The 21,580-nt window shown below is 35.3% G+C and overlaps 1 protein-coding gene across 1 annotated transcript in view; it reads right to left on the bottom strand.

Moving 5' to 3' along the window:
• PPP1R9A (protein phosphatase 1 regulatory subunit 9A) overlaps positions 1 to 20,577 on the bottom strand; it is a 327,703-nt gene extending 307,126 nt beyond the window's left edge. Inside the window, 1 exon segment of the mRNA XM_063100030.1 lies at positions 19,017 to 20,577. Within this exon segment, the coding sequence (XP_062956100.1) occupies positions 19,017 to 20,411 (1,395 nt within the window). The 5' untranslated portion in view covers positions 20,412 to 20,577.
• Between the last annotated feature and the right edge of the window lie 1,003 nt (positions 20,578 to 21,580).

Raw genomic sequence — 21,580 nt, 5'->3', positions numbered from 1 at the left:
ATGGGTCAAAAACCTTATTACGTCTCCTGACAAACAACATATGCCCCAGGTAGACTGGAATCTCCATTTCCATCTTTGTAAATAAAGAGCAGCATATAAAAAAAAAGGATGTATCATAATTATTATTGGTAGAATAGGCAGTTAATTTAATTCATAAACTGTCATGATGTTGAGTCCCACCATCCACCTTTCCCTTCCTCTCCACGACTCCTACGTATAATTTCAAGTTCAAATGCTGTGAATATGTATTCTCCCAATTTTAACATAGGCATAAATTTAACTTCCCGAATTTGCTCTCCTCAGGATATCTCCAAAACTTTGCCTTAGTTCTAATAAACTTAGCAAACACTGAATTCACACCCCTCAAAACAGCATTCACAAAAATAAGAGGTCTGACAATTCATATAGCATATTATGAAGAATTCTATAATAAAAGTTGAAATTTTATATCTAGAAGGGACTTCTAGATATAAGAATCATCTAAACCAGCATCTTCATTTTAGAGAATTCAAATATGAAGCTGGTACCAATTCAATCTTTTTGACACAATTTATAAAACCATAAAGCAAAATAAACAACACAAAAAGACAAAGCACCTTTTAGCTGGCAAGAACTAATTTGTTTTAATAGTAATAATAATAATCCATTCTTTCTAAAGAAGGCAATACTAAATAGTTCTATTTCTGGCCACACCTGAGGTGGAAAGTCTCAATCACAAGCATTTACCAGCTTATCTTATGTAACAGCAAAAGAAACTTAATTTGTCTTTAAAACTGGCTAATGACTAGCCTAACACCTACCGCAAGTGAAGTAAATGCCAAGAGCCAGGTCAGTGAAGACTCAGCAGCAAAAATCCACTAAAGAAGAAACAGCCATGGAACAGCTACTCCCTCACATTTACCATCCAAACACTTTCAGAGGCACACACAGAATGGTATTTTTAAGAACCCACAGTCAGTCTAATTCATGCAGAAAAATTTCTTAAAAGAAACAATGACATTATTGTTGTGTTGGTTAATATACCTAGTATTTGCATAAACATACATTGTATCTTCTCTTCATTCATTTTCATTACTAATTTTAGTATTTTATAATGCGACATCTGTTTCCAGGAACAGAATCTCACTGCATGGCATTTGGTCAATAGGAAAGAGATTTTAATTTACAATGACTTGTCAAAGACCTAGTGCTTGAAATCAAATGGTTCATTAATTAGGAGTTACAGGAACACCAACTGAAGCTCATCATGCCTTCAGAAAAGAAAACACACAAACAAAACATCTTACTAAGCACTTATTTTTCAATGTAAATTAAGATTGAAAGAGAAAGTATTGTGTTCTACCACTGATGAATAACAGTATTCATGTATATTTCTCTGGATACATTGTTTAGAATCATTACAGACCCAGTATTCCAGAGAGCAAAAAAACAGCTGGAAAAATCTGCACAGGAAAAAAAGAAAAACTTCCCAGCTGACCATGCAAAGTTTGCAGAAGGTAACAGCAATCTGCATACCTGACTATTCTGTATGGATATGTTAAAAGTCTAGCTTAACCAGCAAGACTGACAGCTAAGCACAGCACGGGTTCCTTCAGGACATCATCTCTAACTCCGTATCTACCACTAATCTTGTGCACAGTCCGGAGTTACCATTACCTCGTATTTTCAATGATCCGTAATGCTAACTTACTTTACCAAAAGTAAATGTTAGGTCACTATCTTTAAATCTCTGTATCTCCCTTCTTCATCCTAAATATAAGTACTCTTTCTCCAGTCACAATTCATAAATACCACTAGCTTACTTCAGAGTTCCTTACTTCATCTACCAACCCACCAACAAGGTTGTTAAACCTTTATACTTCTTAAAATCTTTCTAATCTTCTCTTCTTCCAAAGTTTCTTTGAAGCACTGTTTCTCAAACTCTTCTCCAAAATGTGAGGCTGTCCTATTATGCTGCCTCCCAATAATCTCATCATGGTTTACCCCTTATTCTCATCTTTCCTCTCCTTTCGGTAGCCCAGTGCCATAGATGCCTGGATCTAACACTCAGATCCATGAGGATCCACTTGGATCTAAGGCCCCCATTCGTTTATTCACCCTATTTTGCAACTGTTGGATCAAAGACAATCAGCTTCCTCTTTATGTCTAGCTAAGTCCTTCACCATCTCTCATTTGCTGAGCATCTATTTCAAACTAAGCACTAGGCAAGATCCTTGGTGGGAAGAGGAAGAGAAATGCATAGATGAATAAGAAATAGTCAAGTATAATTTTTGTACTTAAAAGTTAATTTTATACAAGATAGCACCTCTTACCATCTTCTGCCTAATTCAGCTTGCCCATTGGCTTTCTTTATCCCCATTCTTAAAAGCATTCATCAGTGTTATCTCTGTTCACTTGGACCACTGCATATCTTCCCTACACCTGTCCCTTTGATCCATCTTTCATTCTCCACCAGAGTGTTCTTTCTAATATACAAATCCAACCATGCCTTTGCGTGCTCAAAATCCCCTCCAATGACTAATAAGTTTTCAGAAAAGCATGCAAATTCCTAAGTCTAGCACAAAGGAACCTTCCTGATCTGGCTGTACCAACAACATTAAACTACTCTGAGATCTGCAAAAGATAGCATTTTTTTTTTCTCTCCTCTGTGCCTTCCTCTACATTGCACACCTGTCCCTTTCTCTGTTAACACTTGCTTTAAAACTCAGACAGAGCATCCTCTCCTCCCAGGTGCTTCCCTTAACTTGCCTCTAGAACCCAGGTGCCCTTTCTCTATACTCACAGCATCACAGCACACTTCTATTGCAGTGCTGCTTTCACTACATTATAACTACTGACTTACGTGTCCATCTCACCCACTGCAATTCAGGCTCCTTGAAAGAGTATATGTTCTAACATATTAATTTAGGTGATCAGTATAGTGCCTAGCTTAGAGCAAACACTAGTTACAAGAAGCAATTTGGACTAAGAATGTGTCAGATAACTGAAAAAGGCAGTTAAAGTTGGGAAATTATAAAAACCGATGTATACTTCAACAGGTCTAAATTAACATACGACACCAAAAAGTACATTCATTCATCGATTTTTTGATCATGCCAAGGTCATTGAGCTTAGGTAATCAGATTAATGACTGGCATTATCTTTCTTGCATAATTCATTGCTTTGATGGCCAGTTTGAATTTCTTCAAAGTGGGGTGAAAACATAAAGACACTTGCAAAATAATCAGAGCAGGGAATCTTTTTAGATATTTGTTGAAATAGTTTCAGTCATCCATATCACTCTCATCTAACGGCAAGATTTTAAAGGGACATATTATTATTAGATCTTTCCAAAGAATTCAATTTACATTTTTAAAGAAAAAATATCTTTTCACATTCATGTTTCATATTGAATAAAATACACACTTTAAAAAAAAGTGGGCATAAACAGGTTTAGGAACGTACATAACCAACTCCTAGTTAGCCTCGAACTCAATTTGGCAAGATGAATATTGAGGGCATGCAAAAGAATAGTCTGTGAACCAGAATTATTCAGATGGGCATCAGTCAGTATGTTCTATCCAGCCAATGGAAGACATCAGGTAACCCAGCAAGTTGGTTAAATAGAAGTTGGTTGAAAGCTTCTAGGATGTTTACTGAATGAACAAGGAGAAAGAAAGGAAAAGAATGGAGAATTGACGTATTTCCTCCAACCTTCCGTAACCACCAGGAGGTACACAGCAAGGTGATGATATTATCATCTATACCTTAAAATTCTTCCATGATTTCCCATAGGTTGCATTCAGTTTCCAACCTTTGTATGCAAGTCCCTCTTTGAACTACCACCTGCCTACATTTCTTACACTATAGACACATGCACACACACACACACATACACATGTGTACCCCTACTATTCCTCTAATTGTTTCAATTTACTTTTAGTTATCTTAAATATGCTTTTCCTTTGGTTTAGGATTTCTCACTTTTCTACCTAGTTAATTTTCACTCATCTTCAAAGCTTCAATTCAAACATTAATTTCTCTAAGAAGCCTTCCCTGATGACTCTCTTCCTCCTGATGAAGGTAGACAGGTCTGTTCAGGAACACCAGTGCAAGCTGTTATATCTGTTGTGACCATGTGTACTGGCTTCCCTGGGTCAGTCCTAAGATATGCCTGTTGCTCCAGAATAAGTATTAATAGCATCTCCTTCACTCTCAAAGAGTGTCCCCATTTTGACAATAAATTATGTGGTCACCCTAGACACTGTGTGACACAAGACTAAACAATGGTCTATTCACTTATTCAAATAATAATAATCAGACTATGTAATTTCTCAAATATCTGTAGTTAATATTAAGCCCCGTTTTATTCTCAAAAGTCACAGTTTGGACAATAAGGTATATACAGTCACCCTATGTATGAACCTATATCAAAGCACTATCCTATAAATGTTTTCTTCTCTATCTCCTTCACAAGTCTATAAATTTCTTGAGGAGCTAGGGTTTGTCTTATTTATCTTAATATCCACACAGCAGAGCCCAAAGCTCAACACATTTAAGAATATTCAATAATGTTTATTGACTGTTACCAATCAATTCAGGAGATAATGCTCTATGAATAGATGTATTATAACCAGTTATTTATAAACACCTGAGTAATAGGTGATTTATCAGCCTTGGCTAACATTACAGAATGTTACAATCATATTATTCTCAAAACTAAAAAATATCAGCATTAATAAAATCACATCTGACATATTGACTCATTTCATTCAACTAACATGATGTACTTTCATATTAAGTCATATATCCTTTCATATTAAGTCATACATTCTTTCATATTAAATCATATATTCTAAAAGGTGCGTTTAGTATATCTATTTTAGAAATAGAAAAACAGTAACCTTTATAGTCCTACTTAAGAGTATATTATCAGGGGCCCCCAAAATACTAAGGTTATTCTTCTAACTCAATATCTATACTGTTTTTTACAGAACACTTTTTTTTTGTATATCTCCAGAAATGTACAAAACCCAGAAAAAGTTATTGTATATTTAAAAAGAAAAATGCAGAAAACAGCTTAGCCATCCTCTTCCTTAGGGTGCCATTAAAAACTATTTCTGTCTAGGATAAATTTGTTTGTATATAAATAAATTTACATGAACAAGCAAAGCCATTTCATATTTTCAGCTTAATAAATGTTAGACACTTTTAAGATAATGTAATTTAAGGAAGAAACATATGATTGAAAAATATGATTTTAAGACCTTGAATTATTTGTTCCCATGAAGTTTATGACTAATTAGTTACAAGTCACTGAGAAAAACAGAAAACTGTTTTCTAGATAAATAAAAGTCACACTCAGCAAAAGCTTGATTAGAGAATAAAATAACCAGCTACCAAAATAATTAAAAATTATAAGTTAGCTCTGAAATTAAAACCAAGCACATTTCTAAAATCAATATTAAGGAAGTAGGGGTGACAGAAATGACCCAAAAAAGTTATTTCTCTCTAATCACTGAAAAGAACAAAAGTAACCACATTTTAGTAATCAGGTCAGGAAATAAAAGGTGGGGGAGAGAGACTCAACGGTACGGAATCATTCAATTGCCTTCTTTAATTAAATTGTCAATAATTTTCATTATAAGAATAAAGATATATTCACATGCACAAGTTACCAAATTGTGTCAATTTCTAAATAAGAAGCTTTACAACTTTCTGATGCAGCCTCAATTTTTAGACTCTCTCACAACTAATTACAAGCTTGGATGATCACTCAAAGCAGAAATAAAGTTAAGGCAAAATGAATACTCTCCCCTTCAACCCCCACAGCCATAACTCACACAACCATACCTTAATAAGAGTTTCTGGTTACTTATGAGCTATTATTACCTTACAGGGCAACAGATTGAGATTGCCCAAATGAAAGAGAACACAACAGCTTCAATGAGCCAGAGCAGTAGCCAGAAAAGATTACAATCTGTAAAAGAATCACTCAGCTTTCATTTATAACTGCTAACTTGAAGTATTTTGCCTATAAATAAATCATACATGCATTATACATGTACCAATATTATTATGATCATCCCAACTTGGACCTTCCAATGGGGGCAGGGGATAGGAAGGAGAAAGAACACGGGTGATGGACATCAAAGGTTATTAACATGGACTATGTGCCTACTATGTGCCAGGCAGTGTGACAGTCCTGGAGACACAACCATAAGACAAAGTCCCTGCCCAACAAACTTTCTTAAGAAGATCATATGGCAGAAGGATCTGCATCCAGGTTTGTATGATTCCAAACCATGTGATATTATTACACTATGACATACTGCCCCAGCAGGTTTTCTAAGAATGAGAGGGACAGAACAACCAACTTCCCACTAAGATAGCAGGGAAAAATGAGTTTTCTCCCTGAAACAGCTTCAGAGGATGCAATCAAATAAGAACACTTGATTGTGATGGCTAATTTTATATCAACTTGGCTGGGCCATGGTGCCCAAATATTTGGTCAAACATTATTCTGGATGTTTCTGAGGGTGTTTTTCAATGAGATTAACATTTAAATTGGTGGACTTTTTCTGATTTCACTCCATAATGTGGTGGACCTCATGCAATCCAGTTGAAGGCCTGAATAGAAGAAAAGAGTGACTTCTCCGAAGCAAGAAGGATTTCTCCAGCAGATAGCTTTTGCATCTGAACTGCAAAGTCCTGACTAATACGCTAACTAAACATTAAATACAGGACATGGAAAAAAAGACAAATATTTCATATCAATATTCTCAGGTTTTTTTCATCATCGTCCAGTGAGAGGGACAAACTCTAATGGTTCTACTGAATGAACTCTAATCAATGGTTCCCTTTCTAAATTAAAGGTAAGAATTTCATAAGACAATAGGGGCCAAAACCAAATAACTCCAAACTAAAACTCTTCTGATTGCTGCATCTGCAAACGGGGCTATCTCCTGAGAGCTCTCTAGTTCTTTAAAGGTACTACTGACAGAATTCATTATTCAGAGAAGGAACCAACAATACAAAAATTTCACAAGCATCATAGTATCCAATGGAAAAACACAAGTCTCATCTCAAACTTGGTTGGGTGCATAATTAGCCAAGAAAGATATAACTGCCTCAAATCGTTTATGATGACAGATTTATATAAACATTCAAAACCACAACCAGTAAATTATATTTTTCTTGGACTCCTATTGTCTTTTTCCAATGTCACCATTTTATAGAAAGGAGTCAAATTTTTAAATATTTTGTCAGTTAATGTTGCCTCTTTTCCTTTAAATAGTCCTTACAATTACATACAACCGTCTAAGTATCCATACTAGAAACTCAGTATTCAACAAAATACTAACAGAATTTATTAGCCATATTGTAGTAAGGTTTAAGTACACCTACTGAAAAACTATAATGCAACACCAGGCTATATAGTAAGGCAATTTAATTAGGACTTCACCAGAACTTATAAAATGCCAGAATTGCTTAAGACTATAAGATTAGAGTTATCAACTGATCTAGTCAGACCAGAAGCAGTACTTTAAACTACTAATTTCAGAAAACTCTGTCAGCCAACAAAAGTAAGTTTTGCATCATTTATATACTGCACTATTATCCATCAAAGCTCTGCAAAGGTGGAAAACTATCCAATGCATGAGAGGAACTGACCCTTTGACTCTAAAAATATTATATACTACCATATAGTCTAATCATACATCAAATGAATCTCTTTTCAGCTAATACTTTTGTTAAGAGGAACAACAGGAAACTACATATTGGCTGGTGTTTTGGAACAGGAAACATATTCAAAAGGACTCTGTGGAGGCCTAGAACTCAAAATCCTGTTTTTAACTGAGTGTATGCAAGTCTTTTCATAAGATTACATGTAAGCAACATACTGAACTTGACATCTCCTATCTCTCAACAGAGAGGAAGCCTGTTGAGGCTCAATAATCTAACAGATCAAGAGACATGATCTCATGTGGGAAAATTGTTAGGCTTTCTCTAAACAAATGTTTATTATTTTTAGTAATATTACTCATTAAAATATGTTTCACTTCAAATCCAGTACACCCAGTTTTTCAAAGCATACTTTAAGTAACATGTTAGGGTATGGTGTACACAATACCAAAACTCAAGGAAAATATCTAATGACCATGCAAATGTTATAGTTACAATTTTAAATAAATTGAAAGGTCTTCTCCCCACGAATTTTACCAAGGGTTAAGAAACATGCACTTAATGAATTCAACTGTCAAAAGTTCACTCATTTTCTTAAATTAACACTTTCTTCAGTGTTACATAAATTTACGCTTTTTGACCAAATTTTTTTTCTTTGACATGTTGTCCTCCAAAGGAAATTATATTAAAATATTAACTATTAGAATCTTGGGCAGCATAAAAAAAAAAAAGTGACTTTGTTAACTTCCATAAGTTGCTACTTGCTGATCATTCCAGTTGTGTTCCCTCAGCACCTTTTTTAAAAGTAATTAAAGAAGTAATTATAGAAAACTTAGTAAATCTAGAAAAGTATAAATAATTTTTTAAATTTCACCTTTATTCTCTCTACCCAGAAATTCCTAGAGTTCACATTTTGATGTACGTGCTTTCAATCTTTGTTCTAGGTACAAATACACATACTTTAAAAATTAAAATGTGATAGAAGTGCATATTAAGTATTTAACCAGCCTTTTTATTCTGAAGTATTTCTCATATTTAAATAATCTTAGAAAACAGTTATACAGCTTTGCACTATTACACTAAATGCATCTATCATAATAAATTTAACCATTTCCTATCATTGGATATGTGAGTTGTTTAACTTGTTACCAACACAAATAACACTTGGATATATTCCTTACTAACAATCATTGACCAAAAAAAGCAATAAACAATACTCAGAACTCATATCAAAAAAGGCTTATGAACACATGATAACCGTCAACCTCACCAATAAATCAATGTATTACCTAGAAATTATGAGACATTTTCATATTCCAAACTGAAAATTATAACATATATAAATAATAGTAAGTGCTAGTTCAGAGATTGTGAGAAAACTATCCCAATGCAATGCTAATTATAAACTAATACAACCTTTCTCAATAATAAGTCAGGCAGTATGTATCAAGGGCTTTAAAATATTTTAGCCAATAATTGTATTTTTAGGAATCTATCCTAAATAAATAATCATAGAAAATTCTAGATACTGAGCAAAAAATTATATATAGGGTTAATTCCCTTTTAATATTAATTTAGTATTATGTACATGTATCAACAGTCAATGAAAACCTGGTCTACATTATCATTCTTGAGTTCTGCTTTCCGTACTATATCACAGATTTTCGTGTCTGGCCCAGCCTTTATTTTTCATAAGACTTTTTTAAATGTTTGTTTTCATAAGACTTGTTTACATGTCTGTTTGTTTGCTCAGTGCTCAATCTTAAAATTTTCAAGAGGAAATAGGTGCTTTGGGCATAGCATATTACATGAACAACTTAAATTACCACATTATTATTCCACCTACAGAATAAACTTCTAAAAATAAACGTGTTTTATGTATTGGTGAATAAGATGATAATCAAACCTCCTACAATTGCCTTTCCCACTGAAGAATGAGTTCTTTTAAAAAAAACACATATTATATTAGTTGATTAATAAAGAAAAGTATGAATTTATGTCCTTTTCATCCTTTACAAAATAACTTTGTGCATCCATTTTATCTGAACAAGTACTCAGTTTTTCCACTGTAAATGTGCCCTCAGGAGGCTCTATCCTAACATATTTTTGATAGAAGAGTAGAAGCAAAAAGAAATTTTGGGAGGAGAAATCTGACATAGATAAAGGAGAAAAATCTGCCTCACTGCACAGTAACAGACTCAGTTTCCTAGCACCATGCTGGTCCAGAGGCACCAAGACAGAAACACCAAATACCTACTGTGGAAGGCTCTCACCTGGTCACTCTTGGAAAGAAACCTCCATGGTCATGCCTTTTTTCACCTTTTTAATCCTCGCCAACTACAATGCACGTCCCAATCTAGCCTACTATATCTCAACTGGTATGGAAAATAATTTGGAAAATTAGCTCTCCCCAGCACAAAACTCATTATCTGACTTAAAAAAGAGGAAAGGAGACTAACATGTCTGTGTGTAGTTTCATTTAAAACCACTTACCATCATCCATAAACATACAGGGAACAGTTTTAACTCTATAAACACACTTTTTAAAAATCCCAGTGAAACAGATTAAATAAGCAGAGAATAAAACTTTCCTCCTCCTAAAATATAAAATGTCCAGATATCTTTTAACTCTGTCTGTTTCACTGTCTTCTTTGTAAGGATAGGTTCGTGAGAAAGAGATAGCAAGTTAGGCTGAAAAATAAGGAATTGTGCAAAAAATTATCAATATTTCAATCATGTTAAATTGTGCCATGAAGCTATTTCCAGAACAAAAGCAAGTGAAGCAATTAATATGTCAGCAACTACATTACAAAACCTTTCTTTCTTTATTCTTAGGTTCCTCAGCAGGGTGTTTTAATATATAGTTCAATCCATACTTTCAAAAGCCCAGTTGCTCTAAAAATCTACTCTATAAAAATGTACTCCATTGGTTTTACTATTTTAAAGTTTTTAGTATAATCTATAGCATAAATAACATTCTCTAGAGCAATTTAATATGAATTCTTCATTTTGATATTTCAAGAAAAGAGGTCCAAAATTTTCCCTTTGAAATAATAGCAGAAATATTTATGATTATGATACAATACAAACATGTTTAAGAGACTATCAGAGAATTACAAGATGTTAAAGTGGAGAAGGGATCTTAATGATAAATTACAAGTAAAATAGCCTCAATTACAAGTAAGAAATTCAAGGCCTCCACAGACAGATTTGTTCAAATTTACAGAATATCAAGTAACTCTCAGTATTTTATTATTACCAGTTAATGATGTTTAATAGTAATACATACAGTATAAGGGCTGGCCAGAGAGATCAACTGGTTAGAGTGTGGTATTTTTACACCAAGATCAAGGGTTCAGATCCCTGGACCAGCCAGCCATCCAAAAAAATAATTATACAGACAGTATACTTCAGTAAATCATATACAATAAACTAAATAAATACCTGTCCCCAAATCACTCATCTTATAGTTATAGTACAGATAATAGCAAGTAGGCATATGAAATCTATGTTAAAATATTGAAGAATAATATAAACTTTTAAAATAAAGCGCAAAGTTTGTCCATGAACAATTCTGCTCAATGTAAAAGAATAATGAAAGCAAGAACTTATGTTCATAAACCTATTCTTCCTCAGTTACAAATCTCATCCCTTCTTAGATTCTGCTGCCTCCTCAGGGGCATGTCTTATTCCTCTCTATGTAACAGCACAAAAGGGCAGACAACATTTGTTGCTCCCACATCCTGCCACTTAATTTTTAAACCACATTACCATCTAGAAAACTCTTTGCCCTTGCTCTGCAGACTTTCCTGTAGTCTACTATCCCCATGCTATCTTAAATTTAACCCCAAGTTATATAATATAATATGATCCCAAGTTATATTCATTGTGTCTCCTATATTCCCTTTAAAAAGCAGGCCCCTGATTCCATTTATATAAAATGTCCAGAATAGGCAAATCCTTAGAGACAGAAAACAGATTACTGTTTGCCAGAGGACAGAGAGAAGGAGAATTGGGAATGACTACCAACAGGCATGCAGTCTGTTGGGAAAATAGAGTGGTTTGGTCAGGGCCCTCACCTCGTCGGGTCTTAGCACATCCATTGTAAACAAATTGTGTGTGTGTGTGTGTGTGTGTGTGTGTGTGTGTGTGTGTGTGTGTGTGTGTGTGTGTGTGTGTGTGTGTGTGTGTGTGTGTGTGTGTGTGTGTGTGTGTGTGTGTGTGTGTGTGTGTGTGTGTGTGTGTGTAGTTAGTGCACATGTGCACCAATGTATCTTTTTAGTTTTGCTGCTATTCGTGTTTTCTTCAGAGGGAGAGAGAAAAGAGAGAGAGAGAGTGAGAGAGAGTTTGGTGAAACAGGGGGGCGGGTGTCAGCCTCGAGCATCTGCCCGGCGCAGCCATGCTTTCCAATCTATGGCTCCAAGGACCTTTTAGCCAGTTACCTAGCTCACAGACCTGCGTGAAGGGGTCTGGTGACCCAGCCTGGCATGTGTGTGGTCTGGGGACCCAGACTGGCATATGAAGGGTTTGTGACCCAGTCTGTGAATGGGCTTGAGGGGTCTGTGGGCTCCAGACCCAGCCTTAGCTCGACAATCGGCACAGTCAGTGCAGGATTACCAACAGGTAAAAGAGCATCACAATTGGCATAACTTTACTGGTCGAGTAGCTTTACAATTGGCATCACGAACAGGATTAAGAGCTAGACAATTGGCACTGTGAGGATTCAAGGCCTTAGCCTAGCTAGACAGGGTTCCTTTCTGGGGTAATGGAATGTTCTAGAATTAGGTAATAGTGATGGTTGCATAACACCATGAATATACTAAAAAGCACTGAATTGTATACTTTAAAATGGTAAATTTTATGTTATTTGAATTGTATCTCAATAAAAATTTGCAAATTAAAATTAAGTAAATAAAAACAAGCATGCACACAGACACATAGACAAAAGCATGCCCCTCCTTCTAACTTTCCTTTTACTTTCCAAAGTAATAAACTCCCCATAAATGGAATTATTCAAGCAGAAGCTAAAAGATCATCTGTCAGCAATATGCTATTGAAGACCTTCCTGAAGTGACTGAGAAATTACACTAGATTACCTTTAAGTATTTTTCATCTCTAAATTTCAATGTCACAAACCCAAATTGAAGAGATCAGAACCAGGAGAAAATTTTAAAAGTGACCAAGAATAAAATCTATAAAACTAACTTGAAAATTTTCTTCCTTTTCAGATGAGAACTATACAATATAATGAAGCAAAAGAATAAAAATAAAATAAGACTAAAATGGAAGAGCACAAAAAATTAAGGAAAAAAATCAAGTAAATGAGATAGTACAAAAATCAGCAACTATTTTCAGAGTTTAATTCAGCAATGTTTTGTTTATATAGAATTTATTCTACATCTAATCATATTTCTCTATAGAAATTCCTAAGCCTTTTTTCTTCTTGACTGGTGAAGATGTTAGAAAAAAATCTAATGCAGATAAGATTTAAATCAAATTACTCCTGATGGGCAGGTTAAACAATATATAGACAACAAAATAGAAAGTTATTTTTCCCAAAATTTGGCATCTGATATTTAAAGTCCATGAACACAACTGTTGTCATTTGTGAACAAGTTTAGAGGAATGACAAAATATTATGTGTGATCCAAAAACCAAGGAACTTTCTATCTTTCTACTACAAATAAACGAATATCTAAAATAATTTGCCGGAGAAAAGAGTCCCTTTTTAACATCACATGACCATTGTTCAGTGAAAAAAAAAACGTACAGTATATATCCTTGGATTTTAGAAAAGGGGCTCATTCCTTAGGTATTATTTTACACAGTTCATTAAAATATCTGACATATTTCATTTACCTGGTTATGAGCCATAGGTTACAAAACAACAAAATTTAAAAGAAAATCCAATTTAAATGTCATGCTATCAAAGTTATCCAAATAAAAGCAAGTTAAATAAGATGACACATTCTCTCTAGAAGTTTATTTAGGCTTCCAAAAGAATGAAAGAAATGGTATTTCTGAGTCTATCAACAACTTCCTCCTCCTGTCCTTTTATAACTAAAAACTTAGACCACACAAAGGGTCTACGAATGTGACTTTTTAATGACCTAAATTTATGAAATGAGGAATCATAATCCACTTTGGTATCCAGAAACAGAGTGCCTCATGCATTTTACAAGACTACAACTTGTTTCATCTTCAGAGAATACTATTCCACACAACCAGCTACAGCAATCCCATGTGAAAAGCAGATTCATTAAATGAGCTTCTCCGACAGTTTATGGCCAGCCCCTTTCAGAAACCAGAAAATTGTACTTCAAATTCTTATTCCAAATTCCAGTTCCTATTCAACCTGGTTTGTTGACCAGCAGCATCAGCACCACTTAAGGGCTCATTAGAAATGCAAAATCTCAGTCCCACTCCAGACCTACTGTCACATGAGTTTGCTATATTATTTGAGAATATTTAATTCTGTTATAGAGGTCAAGAAAACAAAAGGGATGGATGAAACTCATAGGATATGATAATCATAGATGGCAAATAAGCTAACAGCTTATGAGATAGATAAAGGCAACATTCACAGGCCCAGTTAAATATAGGTAATGAGAATGCAAGCTGGTAAAAAAAGGGAGTCAAAAGGTATGTTAAAATAGGTAATTAGTAACCTGTAAGATATAATGAAAATAAAATAAATAAAAAATACGATGGAACAAATGAAGTTTACTTATAGACAGAAAGGGATGGAAAGACCAAGTCATCATTAAGCCACCTCTGGACTGACAGCTATGTCACCTCCATGTGAGCCACCCACTGAAGACACGGGTCCTATTCTGATACCACAGGTGCTCAATCCAAGAAAAGCAAATAAAACCCATGGCTCATCAGCAGGTAAATTGGCAAAGATACAGCTGTACCCAGGTGCACTTGTCCCACATCTCTTCAATAGAGCAAGTGTGTATCATTGACCCAGGGCATCACTAGTCTGTGGAGTCTTAGGTTAAATATCAACTCTGGTCCTCATAACCACAATATCAATGGGGAAGGCTGATGTGAAAGACAGGACATTTTAATACTGTATATCCAGGATCCAGGTAGTGTGGTCCTTACAACCTTGTTTGCACCTTCTCTTAAGTGTGTTAACTTACTCCATGGCTAACCTCTTGCTTCTAGATTTGTGTTTTAAATTGATTTGATAAACGGTGTGTTTTAAGTATTTTAATTTAGCTGCTGAACCCTTCTACTCCATAACCTCTAAAACAACTTGCCTGGTAATGTTCTTGATGGCTAACCATTGCATTAAGGTAATTTCCCACAGAGTACCTATTGAATCAGAATCTGCATTTTAACAAGATCCCCAGATGATTCACAGGCATATTAAAGGTTAAGATGCAATGACAAAACTTTTAGAAAGAGAAACCTCCACAAAGACAAAAAATTAGATCTCTGAACTGTGCTTCTATGTTCCGATGACCATCCTGCACAAAAGGCTTCATGTGCCCCTGACAACGACTCGGCACCCCAAAAGAGGGATAGAATACAAATAGATCCATTTTCAATGACGATCATGTAAGATTGAAAGAGCAGCTGCCCTTGCAGATTCTCCTTTGAACTGTAAAGCTCCATGCAATTTGAGAAAACACTCAAAGAATAACACAATGCACCTCAACATTAACTCTGCAATCTCTTTGTAAGGAGTTAGGAAAATCTCCTTTTTCTGATATGCTATGTTTCAAGAATACCAGTCCAAATGACCTAATGGTACCAGAAACAGAGAAAGAGTTGTAATGTGCTTAATGAGGTTTCAGGGACCCTAGAAAGGTCATCAAGAACAGAGTTGAACAGAACAGCCTGAGAAGCTTCCTTAATGGGCTATCCACTTCCCACCCACCAGCAGATCCTGACTTGGTTAGCTCCAGTCATTTTATGTACTTATTATATTTGCATTGTTCCTGACACATATTAGGGGCTCAGTAAATGTTCTGAATTAACACAAAAAATAATGACCTATGTTACCCTCTTTATCCTTGACCCATCTAAACCAAATTTACTTTAATTCAGTCCATTGGCTTTGAGAAATTCCTGAGAATGAAGGCATGATTTTACATCTCAGATTAGCATGGTTCATAATATTTTCCCAGTCCATATCTCAAAGTTGGATTTTATATTTTCTATTATTAATCACATTCTAGTATTCCATACCCTATGAAACACATTAACCTATCCAACAAGAAACAACTGTGACCGTGAAAGACAGGGGATCATACTAGCTGCTGGCCAGCAATACAATCCAACCATTTTTTAAAGTCACTAACAAATATAAGGAATATGCTACACAGGAAAGATCAGCTATTATTTTGATGTTTCTCTAGGTCCAGATTTAAGACATCTTAGGGAAATAACTGTTTAAAACATCTATGAAAGAACTGAATGAGATACTGAGGACAATATCATACACACAAAGAACATAAATAAGACTTAAAACAAAAGACTAAGATGTTGGTAATATTTAATATAATAAAGAATAAAAGGGGCTGAGCCCATGGCGCACTCGAGAGAGTGCAGCGCTGGGAGCGCAGCAACGCTCCCGCTGCGGGTTCAGATCCTATATAGGAATGGCCGGTGCACTCAGTGGCTGAGTGCCGGTCACGAAAAAGACAAAAAAAAAAAAAAAGAATAAAAGGACAATATCAGAAAAAGAACGTAAAAGTTCTAAAAACCATTTTCAGAAGGAATATGTTCCCTATTCCTTCCAAGAGAAGAGTATGTTTAAATTTCAAAGGAAAAGATTTAGGTTAGAAATCATAACTTCCCATCCCATAAATAAAGCTTTATGAAAAGAATAAGGAAACACATAGAGAATGAGTAGGTGTACTCCTTTACAAGTAATCCATCAAATCCCTTTTGCTCTGTGCATTTAGTACAGCCAAGTACCATTAAAGGACTCATAGGGCATTAGACATTTTGGTATGGTTTTTGACACTGTGTTACTTGGGTTTTAAATACAATGTGTTTAAGAACTGACTCTACAGACTCACCAAGGAAAGAAGTAATCATTGATTTTTGTGTCTTTTAGGGCTAACAACATGATAGGACACACATGATAAGGCTTCAACAAATACTTACTGAATTTAATTAGGTATTACCACCCTCTGAGGCAAAAAATCTTAATTGGAGAATAACTGAAACAGTACCACCATCACCATCAGTACAAAGAGGCTCTCAAAATTTCCAAGTGAATCCACTTGCATGTTAAACAATGGAAGCAATAAAAAAGAGCACCTGCCTTATTCATTACAAAGGGCTAAGAATGAATCTTCTGTTTGCAAACTTAATCCACTCCAACTAGTCCTGTTAACTGCCTAACAAAATGCAATGCATTATCTTTGTTTCACAAATCTTATGTTTTATCTAAGTTCTTGATGAAATGTGTTAAACTTAAATGTAGGTAATCTATTTTCATTTTTTGCTATATAAAACTCAGTCTCTTTATTATATAAAAATTAAGGGAAAAATGCTTATTGTTATAAGCAATAATAGCAAAAATCACTTGAATTTCAAAATATCATCCAAAAAGCTAGTCTGTTCACATATGAACAGACTTATTTCAGTAATAAATCCTTTAAAATCTATTAAACCTACTACTACGTAGTTAAGTTTTGTGTAGCACAGGACTCAAATACAAGGCTGGTGTCCCATTTGGTTGAGTGGGTAGGGTTCCACTTGACAAATTTTCATAAGCTGCTATCCTCCTATTAAAAAGTCACTGGGCTTAACAAGCTTCTTGAAGAGTTAATTTCAGTTACTCCTGCTTTGCTCAATGTGAAACAACTTAGTCTTATTGCTTTCTTCCTAAGAAGTAGAAAGATGATATTCAAAGGGGACATGAATTGTGAAATTTAGGAGCACAATGGATAGGCTTGAGGGAAAGGCACATTTGAAGACAGTGCCTAGAGTTGGGAATAAGGGGCATGGGGAAGGAAGGCATGAAAGGAGAAAGAGAATAACAAAGGAAGAACTACAAAAAACCTAAGCTTACTTTCAAAGTAGATTCACATCTCTATTTTAAACACAGTTTTAACTTGACATGATGCATTCTGATCCAGAACTTCTGCCTTACACTAAAAAAATGAAAGTTTGCCTGCTAACACCTGTAAATAATTTCATAGATTATTACTTTATTTCGAAATAGTATTTCTTAAGGCAATGTCAGATTTCTCTTGGAATATTTCTACATAAATTATATATCTCACAGACTTATATAGAAGTTCACAAAATGTAAGTAACAGTAGAAAGTGATTTTAGATTTTGAGGAGAAAATTTACAAAGGTATGATATCAAATTCCAAATCTATCATACATACACACTGAATAAGCTAGAAGCCCCTAGACAGTGGTTTCAAACTATACATTCTGCTACCATCCTCCATATTCCCCAAAGGAGGGCATGCCAAAATGTTAGGACTGAGCTGGTAGACAAGAACACTTTGAAAAAGCACTCCAGGAAATTCTGATACTCAACTAGCCCCTCTTGCCCCTACTGCAATTATCCGCTACTAACTGTCCATCACCCACTGCTGATGTACTTTGTGCTATTTTTCTGTACCAAATGTTAACTAAGTGAAGTCATTAGAATCAAGCATCTGAATTCAACTGGCATTTATCCAGTTTTGAAGAGGTAAAAATAAATGCATGAATGGCAAATCAATTTTACTTCCTTTCACAAAATTTCATTTTAAAGCTACATAACAAATTCTGAACTCAAAACTGTTTACAGTCATAGATTTTCATTCAAAGTATTTAAGTCAGTTAATATATTCCATAAATCAAATTTTCACTACCAAGTAGGAGCACAAAAAAAAATTCCAACAACATGCCTCACAATCCACATACACTTAAGGAATAACTTAGATTTTTTAAGCAAGTAAATAAAGAACATTATTTCAACATTATCATAATTTTCCTATTGTGCATTATACCTCATATCTTACAGTGTGTAGATTCAGAAAGTGTTATTATTTATGGTTTTAGATAAAGCCAAAGTAATTTTATTTCAAACTACCACTCCTGGTTTTCAGTGTTCCTATTATTCATACTCCAGTCCATTGGAATGTATCTCACAATCCTCAAACTTCTTCAACTTCAATATTTCTCACTGTTGGTTTATGCCACTATAAAGCACATTAAGAAATGTAATTAATATCTCTCAAACTCCAAACTTTTAAAATCACCTGATAACAGGTATATATCAACAATTTTGAATTCCTTACAAAAACTTCTATCAGTAGTCAAAATCTATTCTGCCTTCAGTTAGGCCCCATTACTAAAAGCAAACTGAGAAAACAAACTTACCTTAATTGGAGCACTACTAAACTTAATTTTCCTATTTGCTGGGATTTCTTCTTCCTCTGGCAATCCCATGATTTCTGAGTATTCCAGATCGGGCTGATAGTAATTGTTCTCATCACTATCTTCCTCCTCATCCTGCTCAGTGCCTGTCTCTCCCCAGTCTGAATTATACCTGGATCTCACCCTATACACATTATAGTCACTGTGCATGTATACATGGGCACTCTCCAAATTACGTGAATCTTCAGGTACTTCTTTTCCACAACCAGACGCAGAAGCATCAGGAGAAGTGAAATCACCACCTGCAAGTTCTTTCCTCTGTTGCTTTGCTGTCTCACTCCCAACCAAATTAGCTTCAGCATCTTCTAAAGGTTTGCTCTGTGGTGAAAGGATTTCAGACTTGGGCATTGCCTTATTTTCAGCACAAAGTTCTTCAGGAATGTCTTTGTCGGTTCTGTCAGGAGTCTCCTGGTTAGATGTGGAGTCCTTGGCTTCCTTGCTCTGCTGTATCTCTTCACTAGGCATCAAAGCTAGAGAGGTACTTTTAGAAACCACTTCTAGCACTGGAGCTGAATTACACTTCTGAGCATCCTCTGTATCAACACCTTGTTTATTTGAAGGAGACCAAGAATTAGAATCCTTAAGGTGACCAAAGGTGTCAATATTTGTAACAGTAACAGATGGCAAGTTCAGGGGATAATGCCCAGTCACTGAGTATTCACTGCTTTCAGCCTTCTCGGAAATGATGGCACTGGGGGAATCAGTGTTCTCAAATACTGCACTCAGTTGACTCACAGTTGGGGAGACAGCCTCAGTCCGGGAGCTAAGGCTGTCCAAGGAATCAGTACTGCCTCTGTTGGACTTGGAACCACCCCATTCATCCTGTGCTTCACTCCCTCCAGCTTTCTCTTTCTTTGGAGAATAGCGGTTATTTTGTCCTGACTCATGCACACTTCTCTCAAACATCTTCCGAGTCTCTGTGAACTTAGAATATGAAGGGCCATCGTACATTGTGTCAAATCTACTAATTCGTTCAGAAACAGAGGACTCCAATTTAACAACCGAGCCATCTGTTTTCTCCAGAAATTCTTTGGGCTTCATTCTTCTCTGAGGAGATGAAGGTCCACCTTTCCCCCTCGTTTTGGCAATGACTGTGGCATTCTCATTGGGTTCCATACCCATCTGCATAAATAGATTTTTAATTCTATTGACATTGGATCCATATTTCCTCCCCCTGCTCTGCTGGGAGCCCTCACCTTCTTTTGTTTTTTGTTCCCCATCTGACTTGGGTTTGTCAAAGGTACTTTTCAGTGCCTGGAACTCAGTTCTATATGCATTTCTGTGAGGAGAGGCACTTCTGAGAGTGGTTCGTTCACCTGAAGACTCAGTTTTCAACATTTTTACTTCAGGGGTGAAAAGCCAATGTTCATAATGATCAGAAAGGAAAAAAAAAATACCTCTCTTCTCTAATCACCAGTATTTGGTCAAAAAAAGTACCTCTCAAACAGCATACTCTGTCAGTGATCGTCCCAACAGGTGTATTAGGAAATTATTCACAGTCAAGAGTTATACAAAATGGCTTTTTCAAAGCAAGACTAGAGGTTCATCTGTAATAGAAAAGAATGAATTTCTGATTCATATACTTATCTGAATACATGTTTAGTCAACTAATATACACTTTATTTTCCAAGTGGCTTAGTCACATGTCAAACAGAAGAAATTACTTACTGAAATGGGAACTTAAAAGTCAAGAAGTTAAAAGTTATCATTCTAAATGGTCTTTGTTAACAAAACTGTTTCAAACAATTTGGACATCCCTACCAAAATCACACACACATGTTACACATGAATACTTTTGAAAGCAATACTTTAGTCCAACTTTTGGTTGCTTGTAATTTACCTTAAAAGAAACCAGCAGTTCATAGATCTTTAAGAAATCATCAGACTGTCCAGAAAATCACCTTCACTTGCGATTCTCCATAATCAATTAGAACTTATTCTTTCTCAGTACAATTAAAAGTTTGGAATCTATGTTTACAAACTCCAAAACATGCCTACTGAGGCTTATTTCACTCTTGCTGGTCCAATATTCTCATCTACAGCATCCCCAAAGCAACACTTCTGCAATTTCAGACCCAAACAAGCGGAAAAAAGTTCTTGAGAGGCAATAAATTTCACTCTAAAGTTCAGTTATACCAAATATTTGGAAGTTTCCTATCAGTGGATATTAATTACAGAGTGGGATGCAGACTATCACGGGAATAAATGCATGAGAATGTGACGATCAGAAAACAAATATACCATGACACCTCTTTTCATAGCCGTGATTTGTTTATTCCTTCTTGTCTCTAACTTACTAATAGCTCAAAACATAACGCAATGCATGCTTGCTGGTCTGTAGCCCACAGCTGGATTTTATATCAATATGCGAGCAATCAAATACTTCAAGATCTGCTGAGGAGTAGACAGTGAAGTTCTAAAGATTTTTCATTTTGTTTTTGTTTTGTTTTGCTTTAGTATTAGACCGAGCCACATCACCCTCACGCACAATCAGCTGAGGAAACACA

This window comes from Cynocephalus volans, chromosome 6 (assembly GCF_027409185.1).
Source record: "Cynocephalus volans isolate mCynVol1 chromosome 6, mCynVol1.pri, whole genome shotgun sequence".
Lineage (NCBI taxonomy): Eukaryota > Metazoa > Chordata > Mammalia > Dermoptera > Cynocephalidae > Cynocephalus > Cynocephalus volans.
The sequence above is the reverse complement of the archived record's forward strand: the minus strand, read 5'-3'. Positions and strand labels throughout refer to the sequence as shown.